The sequence below is a fragment of the Zootoca vivipara genome, chromosome 5 (genome assembly GCF_963506605.1).
Source record: "Zootoca vivipara chromosome 5, rZooViv1.1, whole genome shotgun sequence".
Taxonomy (NCBI): domain Eukaryota; kingdom Metazoa; phylum Chordata; class Lepidosauria; order Squamata; family Lacertidae; genus Zootoca; species Zootoca vivipara.
This window is the reverse complement of record NC_083280.1, coordinates 83,274,854-83,289,558: the sequence shown is the minus strand read 5'-3', so window position 1 is coordinate 83,289,558 and position 14,705 is coordinate 83,274,854. Positions and strand designations below refer to the sequence as shown.

At 43.5% G+C, this 14,705-nt stretch overlaps 1 protein-coding gene across 7 annotated transcripts in view; it reads right to left on the bottom strand.

Moving 5' to 3' along the window:
- Window positions 1-14,705, bottom strand: part of LOC118096077 (calcium-activated potassium channel subunit alpha-1) — a 550,308-nt gene that overhangs the window by 221,550 nt on the left and 314,053 nt on the right. For all 7 annotated transcript variants that reach the window (XM_060275029.1, XM_060275027.1, XM_060275028.1 and 4 more), the window contains exon 5: window positions 12,215-12,326. In XM_060275029.1, coding sequence (XP_060131012.1) covers window positions 12,215-12,326 — 112 coding nt within the window. The remainder of the gene's footprint in view (window positions 1-12,214; window positions 12,327-14,705) is intronic.

The window sequence follows — 14,705 nt, the reverse complement described above, 5'->3', positions numbered from 1 at the left end:
TATTAATCAAGCCCTCACCCAAATTCCCCTTCTGCCAATAAAACCACATCCCCCATTTTACAGAACAGAAACATACAAGCCATCTATCTGGAGATACATTACGAGGAGGGGGGGCGGGATAATGACTCTGCTTAAGGAAATGTCTCTAGGCATACAGATGAAAGCACCTCAGCCTTGCAAAAGCATTACAAACACAACTAGTGGGGGGATCTGACTTGGAAAACAATAATATTTACATCATGCATTCAACCACAGACAAAATCCCACAGGGCAAGGAAGTAAATCAACTATTTCAGTAATTTATACCTTACCCCAGTATGAGCCAACTTTGTAACAAGACACCAAGGTCTGTCGATATGTATTTTGCTCTTCCTTTTCAGAGGCACTATGCCCAGATTTGACTCTGTATCCATTTTTGAATAAATCTCCATGAGACTTCTTACGACGCCGGGTAGTTTTGTATGTTTCCGTCCGTGTACCCCCTGAGGGGTTGTGATAGACCAAAATCTTGCTGGGAATCATCGCAGCAGAGCTTCAGGGTTAAGGGAGGGGAAATCAAAATTTACCCAAAAAGGTCTTTCCTCCAAGGTGTGGGCAAAATTTGTCGGAGTGTAAAGTCCCCCCCACTACACTCTAAAAAGTAAAGAGCATAAAGTAAGAGAGGTTGCTGAGAATCAGCCACTCATGCTGGAATATTTTAAGTTGTGAAATAATTAGGAAGACTGCATATTCTGCATTTGATATTGCTACCAAAAAATAATTTTAAAATGGCATAAGCAAAGAAAGGGGGGAGGTAGTGACTGGAAGAGGGAGAAATAGAACAAATTTCTATCCCAAATTGTGCTCTCTAAAATGCAGAGAACATCACGCAAGCAGGGACCAAACTGCTATGGCAGAGAGACTTGCTGTGCAGATGCTCCTCTCATTTGTGTGCTACCCCAGAGCTTAAAAGGCATCTCCTATCCGGATATTGCCATATAAGCTTCTTTCGTATCCCCTCCAACCTGCATCCTCCCCAGGAGGAGAAAACAAAACAGATTACAGTTCCTGCAAAAAGGAGATGCTTCGATCCACAAATCCACAGACCCACCCACAATGCCACAAAATGTATTTGGTTGTCACAGAAATTGTTCGTTTGACAGCATTACATGCCCCATCTCAGGTTAAAGCCTGCATGCTGCAGAGAGGTCATGTAATCAGCCAACTCTTACAGGATTTAGTCCTTATGAATTGGGGAGGGATGTGTGTGTGTGTGTGTGTGTGTGTGTGTTGTGTGTGTTGTGGGGGGAACCTTCAACTAATCCTCAGTTAATGACAACTGGAATACCAAATATTTCAAGCTATAACAAGGAGTAGCTAGAAATAAACAGTATTCAATTGAGTTTTGATAGATGGTATTTGCAAATCTCTTGTTTCCACCTAAGGCCTTACCCAATCCATTCAGGTTAAGAAAATGATAGTGGGATTTATTTTATTTTATTTTTTTAATGAATGCTTGTTTTGCACAAAAGAAAAGAACTACGGCTCCCCACAGCTGTCAGATGCTATGGCTTATACAATCCATTATGAATTCAAACACAGTGGGGTTTTTCTTCTTCTTAATCTCCACTTTCACATAAAAGCTGTCATCCCAACCCCCAAAAGCTGGGCTAATTCAGAGGATTGCTTATCCTTACATCTGTTCCCGTTAGCAAAAGCAAAAGAGGTCTATCAGTGGCTATTTAACATTCTAGCTAAACGAAACATCCTTGTTCAGAGACAGTCTCTCCCCCCCCCAATGTGATTAGAATTGTTTGCGGGAGAGCAAGTGCATGTCTGTTAGCCATGCCCCGTCCATTGCATATCTCTTGCCCAACCCTGCTGACCTCCATACACTGCACTATGAACATCAGCAGCTGGGAGCCTTCTGTACTCTTTCAGCTCTCCCCACCCCCACCCCCACCCCACCCCGATCAGGGCTCCCCACCACTAAAATTCACCATTTAGCACATAAAGGGTGTTGAGGCCAGGCATAGGATATGCTGGGTGGAGACAACCAACAGCCGCTTCCTTCTTTAATGCAGTTCCAATTGCAATAATTGCCAACATGGTGCCTTTCAGTTGTTGGATTACAACTCTCAGCATCCCTGACCACTGGTTCTTTTGACTGGGGATGATGGGAGTTTTGGAGTCCAATGTCATCTGGAAGGCTGCCCCTGCTAGCTTTGTGGAGGAAGTGAAGGAAAATGAGATGTTCCTTCTCAGCAAGGTAAACTTGCAACAGAGGTGGGTCCTTTTTAAAAGCAAAAGCAAAAATAAAAAAAAACCACCCACCCACTAGCACAACTTTATGGAAAGCACTTTTGCTTCACAGAAAGTTGTACGTCAGCATGACTTTTCTATTTTTATCTGGCTGCTGCCATCAACATAGCCCGAAACCAGGACCAGGATCTTCAGAGAGATTTTAACCTATGGACAGGACAGAATGGCAAGAAGGAAAGTAAAGGAGGACAAAGCTCAGGGGCAAAGCCTGGCTTATGCTACAAGGCACCATTCAGATGAATATGTCCAGAGGCATCTCCTGTAAATCACAGAGAACTAGTCACATGGAAAGGGTGGGTGGATGGATACAAATTAGAGCAATGCGGTTGGGTCATTTCGATTTATACCTTGGGAAACTGGGCTCTAATCAAAATGGAGTTCTGATCCTACTTCTACAGCGGACTCAGATGGGTAGCCTAAGGCATTCCTCTTCAGTTAGTGAGCCATTGCCCACAAGAGAATCATACCTCCAAGCTTCTGGTGAGTCACACTATTGCCACCATCACTTTTTCCCTTTTTGTTGTTAAGGAAGTTTTTAAGAGAGAGAGAGGAGAAAAAGAGAGAAATAGATAAAGCAACCCACAATAACCCTGGATCTGAAGAGGTAAAATACTATTAGTCTCTAAGCAATGAAGTGGGGCAGTAAATATTATGTGCAACTCTTTCCATTTCACAAAGGTTATTCGTAACATTTAACAGATGTCAGACGTAAATACAATATTTCGCAAGCTAGGCAGTTTTCAGTATTATTTACTGAATTCATGTAAAGCAGGCACCCCCAAACTTCGGCCCTCCAGATGTTTTGGACTACAATTCCCATCTCCCAGGGGCTCATGCGTGTTGCTGGTCCCCTACCGGGGATATGGACACTGCATAGAGCCCCTGTATTCCTGACCAGAATTTCCCCTAACTCAGGCATTAACACAAGGGCCCAACGAAGTCAGCAGACCCCAAATACATCCAATAACCAATGCCTAACCATCAACCTTACAAGTTGTGATTTATTTGCTGTGCAGTAGGCGAAAAACCAGATGGCACCAGCCAATCAGCCAAATGGAAAAAATTCCTACCGGCCCCTGAATACAGGCGGCGCGGAAGTCAGCGGAGGGAGGGTGGGGATCCGAAACACAGCCAAAGAGAAAGAGAAACCTCTTTCCTTTGCTTTTAAACCCAGGGGGCTGACCCAACAAAATCGCAGCATCGGAATTTGCCCAGCAACAGAGGAGTGACCACTCATGCCCCCAGCTTTGCACTCAGGAGTGGTTTGATTAGCCCCCACCGCAAATCGTGCTCACCATGATGGTGAACCCGCATTCTGATCCACCCACCTATGCGTTTTTTCTTTGGAAGCCCTCATCAGCCCTGTTCCTAAGCATTCCCCTGCAAACACCTACCTTGATAGCCTAGAGCCAAGTCAAATGAATAGGGGCTGCATGCAAAAGATGCAAGGGGGCAGGAACAAATGAAGAAAGGGTCTGTCCTGGTGCTTAATTTCTCAGACCTCCCCACTTTTGCTGTAGAAAATTTACACAGTGTATCCAGAGGCCCATCCCCAGGATGAGCAGGGGGTGAGAGTGTGCAGCCGTCAGAACCAATTGTTTGGAGGCAAGAAGCAGCAAGGGGTGGAAATGGTGCCAGTTATTTAGCTCCTGCTTCCTCAATAGCATCATGTGAGATGACTCGAAGGTTCGCCAGCTGTCACTCTCAATCATTTTAGATTAGAGCCTGCTAAGTTAACTATTCTGTGTAAAAAGCATTTAAGGGCCAAACTATACACGATGGGGGCAACTCCACGTGTCTATTTTTTAAAATAAAAATAAAAAGGAGCAGTGTGGGTGAGGGGACCTGAGCCCCCATCCCTATCTATGTGCACTCAGTTACTTCAACAGTTTTCACTGCCTAGTCCATCTTACTTGCAGTAGCGGTGATAAGCTGGGGAAGAAGTACTTTAAAAAAGCAACAGAGCACAGCAAGGTAAGACAGAATGGAGATGGAAGGTTTGGCATCTCTCGCCTGTATCTTCTCCTCACTACTCTCTTGCCTTGCATATATTTTGTGTTGTTTTACTTGTTTTGGATTTTGCAAACTGCCTCAAATATCTGACGAATGGTGGTATAGAAATATTTGAAATCTATGCATACATACACGGGTTGCTCGTGTGTTTCTCAAACTTGGGTTGCCCAGCTGTTGTTGGACTAAAACTCCCATCACCCCTAGCTAGCAGGACCAGTGGTCAGGATTGCCCTCTCATGTCTAGTTAGCTCTGAGGGCTGGCCTCAGGCAGATGCTTGTATTCAGCAACTCTGCTGAAAATTTTGCTGGAGATTATCACAACTCAGTTGTGTAGAGAGCTCCAGGATGCTGGAAAAGGTAGTTAAAAATGAAAGGGAGACAGAGTGCATTTTTGTGTGTGTGCATGTGTGGCTGCAGGTGTTGTCTGTTCACACTACATTAATTCCATTGCCACACACATTCTGAACACATACTCTCATCCACATTCTTCCCACAACTAGTTATGCAGAAGCTACTACATAGGTCTAGAGTTGAATCTAGGCAGTCCTGATAAGCAATGAAACTGCCTGTGTAGTGTGGCAGGGGTATCCTAGATAGCTGAGGAATGGGGCTGTGTTTTCTCTCTAATTACCGTATTTTTCCGTCTATAAGACACCCCCATGTATAAGACGCCCCCTATTTTGGGGGACTCAGATTTAAGAAAATGGAGATGGTCAGAGTATAAGACGCGCCCTGTAATTTTTGACATTATTTTTTTTGGGGGGGGAACTAGTCTTATACATGAACAAATATGGTACCTCAGTAGCCAGAGGACAGCAAAGCAATGCCAGGATGCACACCAAACATTCTGAGGACAGGAGGAGGTTCATAAAGGTTCTGGACTCCCTTCCCCACCAAAACAAAACAAAAACAGAAGCCCAGCAACTTCCACTCTTAAAAAATCAAAACTTGTGGCCATTTTGAGCGACACCAGCACTGTCTGACTCAGAGAACAATTCCTCCAAGACCCCGCCTCTCAGTGCCATTAGTCACTTTATGACATCTGCCAGGCTTGAGGTCTGAAAAACTCTTTGTGACCTCAGAGATTCAGCTGCAGGTGCTGAAGTGTCACATTTTTTTCTGGCTGCCATTGGTTTAGCTCTGCTGACATCACAGTCTTTGCTGGTCCGATGTCACAAACGGGGCATGTCACGTGATATCTCAGGTCAGACTACTGACTGCTTACTCACATCTGAACACATATTGTACCATGCTCTGTTACTGATACAAGAGAGAGACTATTTACTACACAGCTTTTCTTACTGCTGGTGCATAAGCAGGCAAGAGCACAAGGCAATAAAGGGACGAATCTCAGGAGAATGGGAGTAGAAGTGAACACCAATGGGGAAAACAGGCGTGATGGGAAAGGTAGGCAAACAAAGAGACTGGAAAATATGGGTGTTGGGTAGCAGAAGTACTTTGAAGGGTTCCAGATAACCAAACAGACAAGGTCAAAATGTGGCCTTTGCCCAAAGGCACAGGGCTGATCCAGGGATCAGATCCTTCAGAGGGAACTAATGGTCTGCTTGAGTGGACGGATCTGTGCTGGAATCTGGGAAACATAACTGGCCACAGTGTCCTTGTGGATCCTCCCACTGTAAGACCCATCATAGAACATCTGCCCAACCCTTCCAGATGTACCACAACTCCCACCTGGACCAGCCACTATGGGCAATGGTCAGGGATGAAGGCAGCTGTAGTCCAACAATATTTGGAGAGCACTACATTGAGGAAGACACCAATTTGCACACAATCAAGATCAGCTACAAAAAGTATAGGGCAGTGCATTTCTCTTTCCCTTTTGATTAGAATAATACCCCTCTGGTCTCTGTGAAAAGGGTCTGATTTTGTGCCATATGTGACAGTTTGAAAAGGACATTTCATTCTCATTCATCTCTGTCCCTTTCTCTCCATTATAGCTTTTCTAAATCACCGAAATGATTCAAGTGGTTGTTCAGCTGTTTGGTGACAACAAAAATCCACTGTCTGCACTTTCATGGATTATAGCATTGCATAATCTTTTTTTCCCGAGAGAGAGAGAGAGAGAGAGAGAGAGAGAGAGAGAGAGAGAGAGAGAGAGAGAGAGAGAGAGTTTGCCTAACTGCTCTCTAATCTTTCCTTGTATTTATTCCCACTAATACTCTCTCTTGGAGTAAAATTATGAAATGGTATTCAGAAAGAACATTCCATTGCTCCTCTTTCTGAAAGGCCCTTTCTGTATGAAGAACAAATGCCAAAAGCAAGCAAAGTCTTAAGAACAGCAGAACAGAAACAAAACAAATGCAGAGGTTCTCACATAAACGTTTAAATTTTATTTTATTTTATTGATTGATTGATTGATTGAATTTATATACCACCCTATACCCAGAGGTCTCATCTTAAAGATCTAACTATTTTGAAACTACTACTGCAGAAACATGAACAGGGGACCTGAATGCATGAGTACTATTTGATTCCTCTCAATCTACCCAGATCTGCCTAGATAGTTTGTGGAGTGAAATGCATAGGGGAAGGAGTCGGCCAGAATGCAGATCATGATCTACACTCTAAATCTAAATCTTCTGGAGATTTACCGCAGATTGTCAAGGATTTCTGATACCCAATTGTTTAACAATAGCAATAACAAATCAACACCTGGTATCTAAATTAAGCTCATGAAGTGAAGAAACCTAACCAGGAGTGGTCTTCTGTGTGTGATTTAGCTGAAATTCCTGCATTGTAGGGGGTTGGGACTACATGACCCTCATGGTCCCTTCCAGCTCTACAGTTCTATGATTCTATGAATCAGAGTGGCCTGGCACAGTGCTATTGCAGCATCTAATTCCCCTTGGTAATGTCCCTCACCCACTGAACTTGTTTGTGTAGGTTCCAGTGAGCTAGATCTATGATCTTTGATATGTGCATTCTCAAAATAAACTAGGAGGAGGGGTAATTCATAAAATCCACCCTCTATTAGTTCAGTTTAGCTTTTTAAAAAACATTGACAGGGGAGGGGAAAGAAAGCACTTTGTGCTTTCAAAGTGTTGGTGCTGACCTTTAAAGCCCTAAAAGGTCTTGGCCCAGTGTACTTGAAGGAGCGTCTCTACTCCCATCATTGTGATCAGACACTGAAGTCCAGCTCTGAGAGCCTTCTGGCAGTTTCCTCACTATGAGAAGTGAAGCTACAGGGAACCAGGCAGAGGGCCTTTTCAGTAGTGGCACCCACCCTCCCGTCAGATGTCAAGGAAATAAACAACTATCTGACTTTTAGAAGACATCGGAAGGCAGCCCTGTATAGGGAGGTTTTTAATGTTTGATCTTTTATCGCATTGTTGTTGTTGTTAATAATAATAATAATAATAATAATAATAATAATAATAATAATATATTTCAGACCTGACCTGTTTCAGGATTACTCTTCCACTGGGACAACATAATACATTTTCAGGTGAGATAAATATAAAACAAAATACCATATTACTTATTACAAAGATTTTTTACTAAAACATATGTCAGAACAAAAACTGTATCTAACAAGCCAGATTAAAAACAGAACAAACATCTATACAACAATCCCTGAAACTAATGATAGGTGGTGCTCTTAAAAACTCTTTAAAATAATATCTAGATTGTAGATGGTCATGATATAGCCACATATCTATACAGTGGAACCTCGGAAGCCAAATGCCTTTGAACTCAAACGTTTTGGATCCCAACAGTAGAAAACCGGAAGTGATTGTTCTGATTTTCGAATGATTTTTGGAAGCTGAACATCCGGCACAGCTTTCGATTGGCTGCAGGATGCTCCTGCAGCCAATCGGAAGCCATGTTTTCGAACTGTTCCGGGAGTTTAACGGACTCCTGGAACGGATTAAATTTGAAAACCAAGGTACGACTGTATATGAAAGAATGCACAAACATGAGAAAATAAACTGTTTTGCATAGCAGCTTCTGTCAAGTGCATAAACCACCATAGTAACACTTATTATAAGAAGCACTCAGATCAAACCTTTTTTATATAAGTTATAGCCAGCTGCCTGTGCAAAGGTCTGCCAGTGAAACAAAATTCTGGAGAAGCGAATTGCTTGACATTATTAGAGTAGAATAAAGAGAGGATTTTAACGGCTTGATAAAATTAAAGTATTTTAAGAGCTAAATAAATTATTAACATATTAGAAGATCCGGAAACAAGTAATAAAGCAATGGAATGATACAGGGGAAATTCTACCTATATACTCACAGCAAATGGAAACAACTCGTTGCCTTGTTGAGGCCTATAGGAATGCAGGAATCCTGATCACAGCTCTCCCTGGGCAGGCTCAAATCACCAACCTTCTGGTTAGCAGTCAAATGCACTTACCCATGGCACTGCTGGGGGCATGTGGGGAAACTCTTTGCCTCCTTCCCTTCCCCGCCCCCCCAAAGGGGCTGTTATTCTGATTCTTTTGCAGCAAAAGAGTTTTTGTTGTTGTAAATTTTACAGAGTTCCTTAACTACATTATAAGGCAGCTGAGAGGTGTGGGCAGGATGGGTTTTCAAGTTAAAAGAACTTCATTCAGTAATTAAATAACTGCACTTTTATCAAGTGCTCTCCCCCAGTGCCTGTGTTTTCTGGTAAAGATGGAACATCCTCCTATTGGCTTTCCGGGAAGTGTAGGAAACTAGGGAGTTAAAGTTAGAAGCAAGGACAGCCACAGCCCTTGACTACCTTTGACGTTATTAAGCAAAGCTCTAACCCCCCTCCTGCAAAACCAAAACATATTTAACCCATATTTCCCCCCTCTCTCCCCAGTTTTCAGGCATGACTTCACTCCACCTCTTCTCTGAAAGACTGTGAGGACTACCGTAATAGCAATTTAGTATTTCTGGCTGTGGTGTATCCTTCCCCAAGCTCAATTCTGAAAAAGCAATCGAACTCCTGCTGTCCAAATACATATCCCATGAAAGATTGCCTTGTTCTGTGCCAGAATGCTGCCCCTCTGTTACGAGACAAACATTATTTCCCATGGTTAGGTATAGTCAGAGGGTCGTCGTGGCTACTCTAGAGTAACTCCGCTTGAGTCCAGTTTGTCTTTAAAGACTTTTATTGTGCTAAGTATTTACAGTGCAGAGACATCTTAAAACATGACCTCTCATTCCGAATCAGAATCCGGCAATGGCGTACGTCTGTTCCTACGCCAGCAAAGTAGTATGGGCACTCCAAAACGCCTCCCCCTTGACCTGTGTCACGGTGCTCTTCTTAATTCTTGCACCGGAAGGAGCGATGCCCTCTCAGCCTCCTCCCTGTCAAGGCGATGGGAGGGCTCTCCAGCATCATTGAGCCCTTGCCTAAATCTCTCCTCCCCTGAGCTTTCCCATCATTCCGCATGCTGGCTTCTCTCTCCCTCCGAGTCTTTCCCCTCCCCCCTGGCTGCTTCAGACCCACTGCTGCTCCCTGTGCTTGGCGAGGTGGACGTTAGGATGATGGGGGATGGCTCCCTGTAGGGAGTCACCCTTACATATATGAAAAAGAAATGCCATTTCATACCCCCCTCCCAATAATTGTTGGTTTTGACCAAGGCGTTACAGTCCCTATCCAACAAACCACAGGAAACTGGTTTGAGTGCTGAGCATTTAAACCACAGTTTCCCCAATGTAGATGCCATGACAAACTGTGCTTCAATAAATCAAAGAAGGGTTTCATGAGGCTGGGTCCACAATGGGTGAAAAGAAGGGGGGGAGAAGCATGTGTGATGATGCCAGAATAACTGCAGCATGTTTTAGGTTGTGTGTGTGTGCGCGCACGCTGAGTTTCAGTTTTCTGGATCATCTGGAAATATCTGAACCACCTTTGGAGGCCAACTTTGAGTATCCTGCTTTGAAGAAGAGGTACAACAATGTTTCATTCTCAGACTTATCCAGTAAGCAGGATGGCCTGAGCTACATGTAGCCACATGTCGCTGTTCTATCTCACTAGGAAGTATCCTAACTGTTTCAATATCCCAAGCCAACTGGCCGAAGAGTTTTGGATCTTAGGATTAGTCCAGAAACCTTCAATTAGCTGTGTCAGTGCAACTACTTCATGCTTTACACAACTTAAGATAAAAGCAGTTTGTTTCTGGTGGCAAAGTCATGCCTCAGGATGACCACTGGATGGCAGAAGCACACAATTCTTTAAGCCACATAAAGATGGAAAGTTACAGGTAGGTAGCTGTGTTGGTCTGACATAGTCGAAACAAAATAAAAAAATTCCTTCCAGCAGCACCTTAGAGACCAACTAAGTTTGTCATTGGTATGAGCTTTTGTGTGCATGCACACTTCTTCAGATATCAGATGGAAAGGAAAGAGCAAGTTTTGTGGCCACTTCTAACATCTGCAGCTATGGAATCAGCAGAACAGAATTAGACAGATCCTCAAGCCAGGCATCCCCAAACTTCGGCCCTCCAGATGTTTTGGACTACAATTCCCATCATCCCTGACCACTGGTCCTCTTAGCTAGGGATCATGGGAGTTGTAGGCCAAAACATCTGGAGGGCCGCAGTTTGGGGATGCCTGCTCAAGCTAGTGAATACAACATTAATGTTATGAAGCTCATAATTATTATTGTATGTAAGTGTTACTACTACAAAACTAGGTGCTACCCCCCAAAAAAGCTGCTAAAAAATTTATGCTCAGTGAATAAAATTATCTCTTCCCCCCCCCTCAACATTGTTCTCTCTTTAATAGCAACCTAACAGAGAAATTTAGCAGGTGAAATAAAGTGGTGGGGGTGGGGGGGGGTGGGGGAGAGAGAGATTCACCTACTAAAGTTCAAGATACAGAGCCAGTTTAACCATAGGGGCACACTATGCGTCTGCCTAGGGAAGCTAATTTTTTAGTGCAGCCGCATCTGAAGGGCAATAAAATTCAAAAGGCACCAAACAATGGTGCTGGTGGTGGAAGGAAGAGTCAGCAACGGCCAGTTCCAGCAGTCTGCATTTTCCAGAATGCAGAGTCAATGGCACTATTTTATCCCGACGGAACAAAACCTCCTAAATGGGTCTTTCTTAGAGACATTGTGGCGCCTGCTTCAGAGCTCCCCTGAGAGCCAAAAAGGCCTGCCACAGTGGTGGTGATGAAGCTGGTGTGGAACCGGTTACCATTTCCCAACATGCTGCCATACCAAGATGCCATTGGGGCGCAGCAGGGAGGCAATGGTTTTGATGGAAGTTGTACTCTGAAATCTCTTGAAGGCAAGCTTCTTGGAGTACCTGAGAAACTCCTCTGATAACAGCAACAAACCTCCAAGTGTCAACATGCAGAATCATAATGGGCAGCAAACTGATTTCCTAATCATTCCCCCCCTCTTCTTTCTTGCAGAGGAAGCCCATTCCCTTTTCCAGATAAAGAAAGGATGCTTAGGATTGCACCTTCACAAGGGCACTCAGTGGAGAAGGTTTTAGCTGCCTGGGGCCTGATCCTGCCTTTTTCTTGCTTGTGTGAAGCATGGACAGCTCACTAGACTGGTTGTCTTGCAAAACCTCTGGAACACAGTGAGACTTGCTTATATGTGCTTAGGCAGGTGCAGCCAGTGATCACAGTCTGGTCAGTCCAGCAGAACTTTTGAGGGGCAGGGGAGACAGACACCCCTTCAGGAGAGGAGGCCATCCCTCAGACAGGCTCTCTTACACCAGGGCCAGCTACAGCTTCTCTCCCTTTGCTTCAGTGTGTTAGGAAAATTGAGCAACTCCCCCCCCCCCCGTCCAAGTTGCCACCAGTCTGGCTCGGTTTGTGTGTTTTTTGGAGGGAGGGGACGGACTCAGTACCTTTCTCTCAGTGCCATTTACAAGTCATCGAGAACACAGTAGCAGTACCCAGCATCTTGCAAACACACACAAAATTAAGAAAAACGCTGTTTACTTACCCAGCCAACTTCTGTTTAAATACACTGAGACGAACACTGGAGGGACTGTGAAGAAATCTACCACCGAGTTTACTTCCAGCCAGAACCATAGCTTGTCGTTGGCTGCTATGAACTGGAGAGGGAAATGAAGAGGATAAGGATACTGGTTGTTGTTTTGTTGGGGGAGGGGGGTTGGGGGGAATTCCTTAGGAAAGATACAACAGATTTTCTGTTCATCCCTTGGAAATAACTAAGGCATCATTTTCGTGACCTCTAATTAAAATACACCTACTTATTCATTTTAATTCATTCATTAATTGACTAATTCCTTTTAAAAAAATGTTTTTAACCTGCTTTTTAAGGGTGCACTCTTCTCACCCAAGAAAACCTTTGTAAAATACATTTTCATGTAAAATACATGAAGATACAATTGCAAACACGCACACAAAACCCCCCCAGCAGCGAAAGATTACCCCACCTCATCTATGTAAACCACTTGGGAGATTTCTACAATAAATCAGCATATGGATTTTACAAAGAAATGTGTCTTGAATAAGTGAGTTTTTATTTATTTAATGGCCAGCAGTGATGAGACAACACTTATCTCTCTGGAGAGGGGGTTCTAAAGGTGTGGTGGGACCATGACGGAGCAGGCCCTGTCCCTTGTCACCACCAGCCTAACAACTTTTCCTGGTGGGCTAGTAATGCTTGAGATCACTTCAACATTGTGTACATGGTCCTACAAGCAAATCTACGGTACCTCAGCATTATTATTATTATTATTATTATTATTATTATTATTATTAAAAAAGGCAAAAGGACCACTGAAAACCTTCTCTATGGACAATTTGCAAGTGTTGGAGTTTGTAGGAGCTGGTGTGTGGGGAGAAAAGACTGAGAAGCTTCTAGAACATTATTTGTGCCACAGAGTTAAAGCAGTTAAATAATAGTTCCCTCTAAGGGAGCAGTGGTTAACGTGAAGAAGGAGAATATTCCCAGGGCCAGCTCCATCCCTCAATTCTCATTACAGTATATATTATTTCTGGGAGTTTTTCAGGCAGGGAGGGGGAAAGGCCACAGCAGCTGAAAAGGGTGGTCCATACATTGGAAACCTCACCATTAGAATAATATAATGTGTGGAAACTGTAAATGAGCATAAAATTAAGTTCACCCACATCTTGCATCACAAGCGTCAAAAGGTCTGCACTGGAGGCCTATTATCTACTGAGTCAAGCTGCAGGTTTTGCGACTGACGTTTACAGCCCTAAGCAACCTGGGAACAGGAAATCTAGCAGTGTACGCCTTCCCCCACACAGACCAAACCAATCTTTCCACCTTTGTTGGTGGTTCTTTGGTTTGGTGACAATGTGGCAGTGGACTTTCCCAGTGATAAGTCCACCCTCTGGAATGTTCTTTCTCAGGTAAAGTGTGAGGCAGAGACATTAGCAACCTTTCAACACCTCCTAAAATGTTTACCCAAGCTTTCCTGGGTTCCTGACTCCTGATTTCTTTCGTTCTCCACACTGCTCAGATTTATTTGGGATACATAATATCGTTTTATCTCATTTTTAATCTGGTTTTCCCAGGAAATTTTATTGAATGTTGTTATGTTTCTGTTTTCATACTTAAACCACTGAATTTATTATTATTATTATTATTATTATTATTATTATATTATTATTATTATTATTATTATTATTAAGCAGGGTAAAAAGATTATAAATCAAACTAACAGATATATGGGATTGTAGTAAATCAGGGTTGCCTCAGGCATCCAACAGCACAAAGATAAAGGAAGGACCAGAAGGCAGAACTGCCATAGACTAGTCTGGCTGGGGTTTAGGGCAGCACAAAGGCTCTACTGAGGTAACAGGATCTGCTTCTGGGGCCCCATGCAACTGTATGATCTGTTGTCTGTGGCAAGGGGCTCACCCTCACCCTGATTATTGGGTGGACTGGCCCTGTCTGGTGCCTTTAGATCCCCACCCCTCTATCCTTGGGTTGAAAGTGAAAACTGGTTTGGATTTTTGGTCCAATGCAAACAAACAAAAAATCACCCTTTGGGGGTACTACTTAAATCGCCTTCTCACATTTTACTCCAGTTCAAATTCAGTGCTCAATTGAACATGCAAGCCTTTACACACCATTGGCTTGCAATTTTTAAATGTTTAAAAGCTAACAAAATAAAATGGTTAAAATTGCATTCTTCACATGAAATAAGACTTGAGCTGAGCACCAACTCTTTACTGCTCAGGACCACAGAACCTCAGAGACCACCACTCTTCATATGAGCCTACCCAGATCCTGTGAGGGTGGCAATGGCTCCCCGCTTGTGGAATGTTCTCCCCAGGGAGGCTCACTTCGCGCCTTCATTATACACCTTCAGGTGCCAGGCAATCAATTTTTCCCATGGACCAGGCCTTTGGCTGACTAACATCCTATATCCTTTTAAATGTGTTTGTTGGGTTGTTCCATTGCTTTCTAGAGGGAACCCAAAGGAATGGGTGGAGGG